Source organism: Poecilia latipinna, unplaced genomic scaffold, assembly GCF_001443285.1.
Source record: "Poecilia latipinna isolate Pla-1442-1.1 unplaced genomic scaffold, P_latipinna-1.0 Scaffold164, whole genome shotgun sequence".
Taxonomy (NCBI): domain Eukaryota; kingdom Metazoa; phylum Chordata; class Actinopteri; order Cyprinodontiformes; family Poeciliidae; genus Poecilia; species Poecilia latipinna.
In genome coordinates this window covers 439,164-448,902 of record NW_015112780.1, presented here as the reverse complement: position 1 = coordinate 448,902, position 9,739 = coordinate 439,164, and the positions used below count along the sequence as shown (strand labels likewise).

The 9,739-nt window shown below is 42.2% G+C and overlaps 1 protein-coding gene across 1 annotated transcript; it reads left to right on the top strand.

Moving 5' to 3' along the window:
* The first annotated feature begins 251 nt into the window (after positions 1-251).
* Positions 252-8,117, top strand: arxa (aristaless related homeobox a). The gene is made up of 5 exons (XM_015029828.1): positions 252-712; positions 1,010-1,580; positions 2,855-2,900; positions 4,318-4,649; positions 6,630-8,117. The coding sequence occupies exons 1-5, from the start codon at positions 523-525 to the stop codon at positions 6,898-6,900; spliced, it is 1,410 nt and encodes a 469-aa protein (XP_014885314.1). The 5' UTR covers positions 252-522; the 3' UTR covers positions 6,901-8,117.
* Positions 8,118-9,739: the final 1,622 nt, after the last annotated feature.

Genomic DNA, 9,739 nt, shown 5'->3' with positions numbered 1-9,739 from the left:
TGTTTTCCTGACATTGTAGAACTTCAACAATGATGTTTGCCTTTATCCTGCGCATTGGTGAAAATCTGTTAAATAAATAAGTGTTATTTTTGATCAAACTGAAATCCCGCTGACTGTAAAATGCTCTTCCCTTCTGCATGTTCATTCGCCGAGTTCGTTCCGCGGTGGAAAACTGCGTACTCCATGTCGGGTTTTGTCACCTTCCCCTCAAATTAACTTTAATCGGAAAATATATAAAGCAGCTCCGTGCTGTCTCTCTTCAGGCGGACACACACACGAGCCAATCAGGCGCGCGGTTACAGCCTCCACGCATGTTGAATGAGCGCGCGGTACAGGAGCAGAGTGCAGCGCGAGACGGACGAACCGCTGCCTGTCATTAGCTCAGAGAGTGACAGAGCAGCGACAGAGAGAAGAGAGGAGTAGAGGACACGCACCCACACCCACACAGAGCGAGAGGACAGGGGAAGAGGGAGCAGAAGCACCCCGAGAGAAGTGGGAGACTGACAGAAGCCAGGCGTCAACATGAGCGCTCAGTTTGAGGAAGATATTCTAGACCGGGGTGAGAGAAAGAGCAGTAAATCCCCGACGTTGCTTTCTTCTTACTGCATAGACAGCATTCTGGGCCGCCGCAGTCCCTGTAAGGTCAGACTGATTGGGGCGCAAAGTTTGACCGGTCTGCCCGGCAGAGGAGAGTTTGACAAGACGACTGACGGTAAGCTGAATCTAAACTTTAACAAGATACTGTGGAGAGTCAGGGTGGAATTGGTGACTTGTGTAAACAGTAAGCCCATATGTCTGCTTAAGTTGTTAAATTGTATCAGGTAAGTGCGCATGTTACATGATTAAATTTGAGTTGTTTCTGCTAAGCAGGACAAATTGCTTACTCCCCTGTGAAATTATTCGATTTTATGTTCCTAACGAGGTATTAACAAATTAATTCCTGCCTGGATACAGTTTTGTGTAAATATTTTTTTCTTCTACTATGTTTCCCGCACTCCAATTTCCTCAGGGCCAACGAAAGAGCCCCTTTCTCTCGGCGCTGACTTGCACCTGCCTCCCAAACTCCGTCGGCTGTATGGACCGGGGGGGAAATACCTACATGATCACGCAGAGAAGCTGGAAAGAGAGAGGCTGCTCCTGGAGCAGGCCAGCGAGAGCCTCAAAATCAGCCAGGCGCCGCAGGTGAGCATCAGCCGCAGCAAGTCCTACAGGGAGAACGCCTCACTTCACCGGGGAGAGGGCGAGCAGAGTCCAGGGGAGGCCTCTGAGGACGGCGCACTCGGACTGGTGGAGCTCGGGCCCCTCAAGTTCGAGGAGGACGGCGGAAAGGAGGAGGAGGGGAGCTGCGCGGACGCGGCCGCGCTGTCCCCGAAGGACGAGGAGAGGGAGGAGAGCTTGAACGCCGGAGACGGGGACGTGAGGGACGGGGAGGACAGCGTGTGTCTGTCGGCGGGCAGCGACTCCGAGGAGGGGATGCTGAAAAGGAAGCAGAGAAGATACAGGACTACGTTCACTAGCTACCAGCTGGAGGAGCTGGAGAGGGCTTTCCAGAAGACGCACTACCCCGACGTGTTCACAAGGTTAGAAAATACAAACGAATAAATATTAATTCAGTTAATTAATGGTTTAAAAAAAATGCAAAATTTAAAGAGGATAATCTATATAGCAGTACGTGTTTAATATCTGTAAATTAAAAATATGACTTAATTTTTCCAGCTCCACGGTATAGGGGACTGCCTGCTATTTAAAAAATCTAAAAGAATCAACAGTAGTAGCATTACTAATATTATTAATTATAAAATATTACAATTTAACTTTATAATAATAATAATAATAATTAATCTATTATTATTATTATTATTATTATTATTATTATTATTATTATTATTATTAATGTATTAAAACATTTTCCTATTACGTAAAAACCCACAGAAAATCCCTGGAATTTATGTTTATAATTGTATTAACTAAAGTTTTTAATTAATTGCATTTATTCATAAAAAAATCATCACTTTCTAACAAAGCAATTTTTTTTAAATATCCATCCTACTTTTCTGTGCGGATCACGTCATAAAACTGCCCATAGTAAACAGGTTTCTTGCATGTTTAGTCCTGTCTTTGCTGCTCGTTTTGGGACGTTTGATGAAAACCCGAACCCTTAAAACGTGTTACTGTCAGGAGGAGAAATTGGATCAGACTAAAGAACCGATGGGCTTACAGACCAATTCAGGCACATGTCTGAATTATTGGAAAGAAGAGCAACGTTGCATTTTATTTGTTTTTGTTTTTTTCTCGTTATTTGGGGTTTACAAGTTCGGCACTTCCGTGCAAAACGAAACAAACTCAAAAAGAATTATACGGTCTTAAGGATATTCTTTCTATAAAGTCTTTTCTTTACCCTATGTATTTCCACATTTCCTCTATCGGCGCAGGATTATTCATATTTTCCAGTCGATTTACTTTAAAGAGAGTCGGTCTAATTTGGACTGCGGGCCCCCATCTCGCTGCTAAATCTGGAGGGAGCGCCAATTGCTTTGTGTCAGGCTAGTTTAGATGTCATTATTCCAACCATTATGTTGTTACAGTGACAGGCCTTGGCTAAGAAAAATCTAACAATCACTAGGCCTATTTCTACCCACGCGTGACAGGGGAAAATAGAATATGGGTATGGCGTCTTTTTGCACAAAAAAAAATAAAAAATATCCAACCTATTTTGGTCGTCTATTGTTGACAGTTAACAACAGGAGGGGACAAAACAGCAATTCTATGTGCTTCCAAACGATGGCCTGTAACCTCGACTCCTTCCTTTCCACTCTTTCTTCCTATTATTTTTTTTTATTATTATTCTTTGCAGAGAGGAGCTCGCAATGCGTCTGGATCTCACCGAGGCCCGCGTTCAGGTGAGTGCTTCCTTCATCTATAAAGTGAATCATGCAGTAATGCAAATCGAAAGAGAGGGAGGGGGAGAGTGTGTGGGGGGGGGGAGAGGGGGGGAACAACATCCTCTAATGCTTTATCAGTCCTCTGTGAAATGTCCCCTGGATAATAACCTGCTGATATGCGTCACTGATTGAGGATCAACTATTATGGGCCAATTTGAGGCAATAATTTATTACAGTAAAATGTGTTAAATGGCCCCCAGTCGCTGTGCGGGGAAGGTCCTTCCTGTTATTGAATGTTATTACACGCGAACTGGGGAACGTTTTAGTGGCAATTAAGCCGACGCCGGCGATTCATAAAAGACTCACTTAGTGCAGGAGCAAACAGTGTCTGTATTCCCGGGATGAGTTGGTGTTTGAATTCCCATCAGATGGGGGCAGATAGAGGGGGGCGAGGCCGGAATGTGTGTGTGGGTGTGCGTGCGTGCGTGTGTGTGTGTGTGTGTGTGTGAGAGAGAGAGAGCGAGGGAGAAAAAGAGGGGAGGGATAATGCTATTTGATTTCCCATTATGTGATTGCAATAGACCTGCATTGATCCGATGCTTTGCACTTGGGAGCGAATGAGAGACCATTAAAGGTGTTTGCACCCCCTCCCCACTCTCCCCGCCCGTCCACGGTTTGGCTCTGAAAGCGTGTCTTGCATGTCCAAAGGCCGGACTCATAACCACAGAGACAGTTCAAACACGATGGAAACTCCAAGAGGTTATGGCCGACGGTAAAACAACAGATGTCTCTTTAAGGGGAGGCGAAGAGGGGTGGTGGTGGAGGGGTTGAGGGTGGGGGTGGAGGGCTGTAGGTGAACAAATCACTTAACGGGCGCCATCAGGAGGTGATAAAAACTCATAAATTCCCGAGGGGCTGTGTAATGCTAAACAGCCCCCTCGGGGAATAATGCACGTTACGTCCCTGTCACTTTCCACATGTTGACATTTTGCTCATTGTGAGAGAGGTTCCTCTGCAGCGTCTGGAGAGCAAACTGTGCAGCGGCGGATGCGTGGGAAAGTTAAATACTCTCCTGCGTGGAAGTTCTCCGGCTCTTAAGAATTTAATTTAAAGCGCATTAATTGTTATTGGAGCCAGTTCAGCGGTAATTTTCTGGATCTTTTGTTATCAACGCTCTTAATTATCTCCTCCCCTCCACCCCCCAGAAGCCCGTCTAAAAGGGAGGGAGTTTAATTAGACAGAAAGTAGATTTAAGGAGCCGTGAGCGGCGGGGTTTACCGTGCATGTAATTATTGCTGACTTTCCGCCTGTTGGCCACTAGACAGCACTGACAGTGCAACAGAGACTCGTCGCGTTGATGACAGTAAAGCTAAATTACTAATCCCTGTAATGATTTCACACTGTGGAAGACCTTCATCAGCCTTTCCGTCTTTAGGTTTGGTTTCAGAACCGCAGGGCCAAGTGGAGGAAGCGTGAGAAGGCAGGGGTGCAGGCCCACCCATCAGGCCTGCCTTTCCCAGGCCCCCTTGCTGCAGGCCATCCTCTCAGCCACTACCTAGAAGGAGGGCCATTCCCTCCTCACCCGCATCCAGCCTTGGAGTCCGCCTGGACAGCTGCTGCAGCTGCAGCCGCTGCCTTCCCAGGCCTGGCCCCACCGCCTCATAACAGCTCTGCTCCACCCTTGGCTACCCCACTGGGACTGGGCACCTTCCTGGGCACTGCTGCCATGTTTCGCCACCCTGCCTTTATCGGACCCACTTTTGGCAGGTGAGTTGCTCCTGTAGAGATATGAACTTTTAAGAGCTAATCTCCATTTGAGGCATTTATTGTAATGACATTTATTGAAATGGTAACAATTCAAAGTACAACTTCATTCATGTATTGTGTAAACTGCATACAGTCATAACCCAAGATAAAAGTTGTCCATGATGAAAAAGACTTTATCATCCAGTAGTACTAATTATATTCAGACATATTTTTGAAACATAAATGCAGTGATTGCTGAAACTCTTCTAGAACCAACTCTGAAACAAATTAGAAAACAGAGAAAGTAAATACCAACTGGTTTTTTACTGGCTGTTATGGTATAAATGCCAATCTGGGTGCAGCAGCCCTTCCATCTGTTTAACCAGAATGAAAGAGCAACCTAGCAATGACATTACTTTTAGTCCGTTTTAATAAACTGAATGATGTTTCATAAATCATAAATCATCAAAACACCCACCATAGAAAAATTCAGTTCAGGCATAGCCAGTCTTCATATTGTGTTTTTAACATTTGTCTAAATCTAAAGTGTATTTGTGATGCCATTTTTTTTTTTTTTTTTTTTTACAAAGAGAAAAAGGTTTCATGAATCTTACATTGTGCTTTGAAAATTTCTTTAAATCCAGTTCTGGTCTGTTTGATCTCAGTATTTTGTAATTTAAACTGGAGATTATCAAATGCAGGCTTGATTCAGTAAAAACAGTGAGACATTTCTTTGATTTGGCTCCAAACTAGATCTTGAGAATTAGACATTAACTTTACCACCTGCAATTTATGATAATATTTTCTTACAGTGTATGCTGTACACAGTACAGGTGCGTGCCCATTCCCCATTGATTGGGCTTATAAATAAGCAATAAAAAAAAAACTCACAGGGCAACTAACATGGTACCCCATATGTTGTGCCACCCTGGACAGTGAGCCATAATGACACAAATTGAAGACTGATCCAACATTGCTACTTGTTTCTGGTTTTTGCAAACATCCTCGAGTAGTTTGTGTTGTCATTATCATAGTGTGATTAATTCTTGTCATGATAAATTTTTTAAACAGTAACAGCAAAAGATAAAGTAATTGCTAAGCCCCAGTTGATCTGATGCACAGCACCTCCCGCAGCTCTAATATTTGCTATTTGCTCCTGTTTACGTCCCAAGCTGCCTATCTTTGCAGCAGGCCTCCCATAAAATACGACCCTCACATTCATCCCTGTATTTTAAAGTTAATCACAACCATTGTGCAGAAAAGACCCCAGCAGCAAGTCGGCTTAGGATAAACTCCCACTGCACAGTGCAGCTCTAATGGGAGGTGGTCTTCAGTCACACTCTTGTCTATGTTTATCTCAGTGTCTGATTATAAATGTGCTACACTGCTAGCCATTCACAGTTTGGCCTAATCAACCTGTTAAATGTGTTAATAAATTAACCAAATGTGTGAACCTGCAAATCAAGCTGTGAGGAGTGGGTGATGCCCCCCACCCCAACACCGTGCGACACAATTAGCTTTACCGATATAGAATGCTGAGAACCGTGTTCGCTGCATTTATACTTCCACTGAACACTGTAAGGTTCTAACCTTAATAATTTAAATATTTATATTCAATTATTTATTGTACATATCTTTTTCATGCAAATGAAAACACATATTAAGGTGGAATAAATTAAAAAATATCAAATGCACAGGCAACTCGATATATTTTAAACTTTTACACTGGATTAATCAAATACTACTACAGTAAAAAAATAATATTACATTGTACAAATATATTGTCAGGATTTAATTCTGAAGATCTAGTCCCATCATCGATCATTTCTCTGAGAGTGTAAAAGAGAGTTCCTCTTCTGCAACTGTCACACTTCACTCTAATATAAGAGCCAAACACCTTTAGCTTTAAAATAACCACCCTGATGTGCTATCTGACAATGCATAAATCAACCTAAACATGTTTATCTTAATTTAGATGGTTGAACTCTGGTCTTCCTTCAGGCTGTTCTCCAGTATGGGTCCCTTGACAAGTGCTTCCACTGCTGCAGCCCTCCTCCGTCAGCCTGCGCCCCCAGTGGAGAACCCCTCCCACGCAGGCTCTGTCCTGCCCGACCCTTCCTCTTCTTCCTCTTCCTCATCCTCCTCGGCGGCGGCAGCGGACCGCAGGGCCTCAAGTATTGCCGCGCTGCGCCTCAAGGCCAAGGAACACTCGGCTCAGCTCACCCAACTTAACATCCTGCCAGCGGGAGCCGCGGGGAAGGAGGTGTGCTGAACACTCAGCAGCAGCTCTCGCCCCTCCCCATCCTGGGCTTACGCCCCATTCCATGACACCCCGCACCCTCTGAGAAAAAAACAAAACAACAAAAACAAAAAAAAAACAAGAAAAGCAAAACATTCATACCTCTGGAGGCTGTCGTCCTGATGATGAACCCCCGCTGCCCCTTGTTAAACCTTCCCAGTTACCTCATGTTTCCCCAACAAAATAGCACGACCAAATGCAGAAGAGCACTGGCTGAGAATGGGTGTCTGTGTGTCTCTGATAAGGATCGTTGCCATTCTTTCACGTAGTTTCCAGAAACGCATAACATTAAACTCACTATCATGAGAGCTTTGGGTTAAAAAGAATATTTTGAAAAACATCCAAAGATTAAATACCTTTATATAGCTATCTATTTCAAATACTTATTGCTCCTTCCACAGTCACTCAAAAGTGCATTGTGGATTGTTTACAGTGCATACATATACATATATGCTTAATAAAATATAAAGCAAACAAGTCACTAGAGGCGGAATGTAACAAATAAATGAGCTTTTAATAAATAAAAAAAAACAGTTTATAATCTTTCAAACATGAGGTATAGAAACAGCTTTTTGGTGGTTTATGTTTAACAACCAGGACTTTTTTTTTCATGGTTTCATTTCCTTTCCTGAAGTCGAGACACACACACTCACCCCTAGCACAGAGCTGAAAAACCGGCAGGGGAACCCAGACTTTTATAGAACAGAGTTCCTCGGATGTGGACAACACGAGTGCTCGACATTAACTCTGCTTAATCTGTATGCATTATTATGTGGGCTGAGCCAGTCTGCATGTTTAACAAAGGCGAGTCGGAGGAGGTCCACCCCCCCACCCCCCACACCCACACACACACCCACACACACACCCACACACACACACACCTTGAACCAAAGGAAAACTTGTCCATAGACCTTCCATAGCCTTCTCTGCAAGCCTGACTCCTCTCCACTGCTCGCTTGTCCATCTGTCACACTCAGCCGCACCACTGCGAATATATATCTAATTAAAATTTACCTTCTAGATCATCTACGTTTCTGTATTTGGTTAAATTTGATTTTCACAGCAGTGGCATTTCAGCTGACTCTGACACTCCAGGACATACGAGCAACGAGATCTGACTGTGTGAGAGAAAAATTGTAAATATTGTGTAAAAAAAAAAAGAAAAAAAAAGAAAGAAAGAGAGAGAAAAATCTTGAAAAGTAAGAGAAAAAGGATCATTTTCAAAACAAGGTCGTGTATATTTTAAGAGACCCTGTTTTGATCAATTTGCACTCGGTGTAGTGTGTAATGAATGTCGCCCTGTGTAGATTTCCACTTGTGTTTATGAATTATTAGGTTTTTAGATAATTATTTATGTCAAAACTTTTCCCAGAGGAAATGAGTGAAGGATATTTGTTTTTCATATTAAGTGATTGTAATTTCCTGGCTTAATAACATTAATTTGAATAAATGACATTGGTAAAATGAGTTAGTATTATTATTTTAAATTCCCTCGATAATTAGAGGCTTACTTCCAGGAAAAAAAAATATTTTAAAAGTATATAAAACAATTAATAAAAGGTGCAAAGAAAAAATATGTGCTTTCTGTCTTACCTTGCAATGACAGGTGCTCAAAAGAGGAATATTTTCCCAAAAGCCAAAATATATTAGTAGGTGTTTAATCCGCCGCAGTTCAGTTGACAAAATACTAACCATATATTCATGAGCTTAATCCCTACATAAGAAAGGCGCGACAAAGGCGAGAGGTTTTCAATTAAAGCGCCCACTTTATCTTTGGGGGGGCCGTCACAAAACTTGCCTAAAAACCCTTTAAAGGCGCTAAATTGGTCTTAACATCTGTAATGCCGTGTCGATGGAAGAGAGTCCCCTTTGTCATTAATGAAGTAACAAACCACTTCATCAAACGGCTTTCACACACACAAACTGGGAGAGTTAATTCCCCCCCCCCCCAAATCCCCACTCTGATGCAGGACTATTACAGCAATCAATGGTTATTCTGCTCAGTTTGACCCAACCATGGTACCCGACCAAATCGCGTGAAATTACCCCACGGATTAATGTAGTCCCCCTTTCTTTTATTAAAAAATATATTGTCTGCATCTGGGAAAAGCCTCCTCTATAATTCTTCCAGCCCTCCAGTTTTTTTTAAACACATGTTAATCACTCAGTTTTACTGCAGAAAAAAGAAAAACTCATATAATAAGGGACTGAAGGACATACTTAGAGCAGGCGTGCCTCTAGAAACTAGCTAGCCGATGTTGCACCAAAACCGAAAGCTGTGATAGATTTTCAGGAGTTTTAATATTCTCTTTTTATTTACATGCATCAGAGTACATACCTGAAAGCAGAATGTGGAAAAAAAAAATTAAATAAACATTAATATCAAGAAATAACTTTTGCAACTATTTTAGGTTCATTCTGTCTTGACGTCATATTCATGGGGAAATTATTTGTAGATTGAGACACCAAGGGAGGAGTGGGGTGCAGGACATTTGATGGTACCGCTGATTTACAGCCAAAGATATGAACCAATCAGGCCGATCAGTTCTGAGTTGTTGTTTTTTATTTTTTTTATGAAGGACTTTAACACATGAAAAACAGTTTGGTACAGGCACCAATTTTGTAGCTGGTCGATGATTGGTGGAGCAAATGTTAAGGTTACCTTATCAAACTTTTTTGGTGGGTTTTCTTTGGGGATCTCACCTGCCAATTCTGATTTTGACCAGTGATTTTTTTTTTTTTTTTTTTTTTTTTTTTTAAAGAATATAAAAAAAACAGAGTTTTCTTAAAAAAAGACAAAATTTGTTGTAAA

Coding starts and splice junctions, on each gene's coding strand:
- arxa (XM_015029828.1), top strand. CDS start 523: ATGAGCGCTCAGTTTGAGGAAGATATTCTAGACCGGGGTGAGAGAAAG. Junction 713..1,009: donor GTTTGACAAGACGACTGACG/GTAAGCTGAATC, acceptor CAATTTCCTCAG/GGCCAACGAAAGAGCCCCTT. Junction 1,581..2,854: donor TACCCCGACGTGTTCACAAG/GTTAGAAAATAC, acceptor TATTCTTTGCAG/AGAGGAGCTCGCAATGCGTC.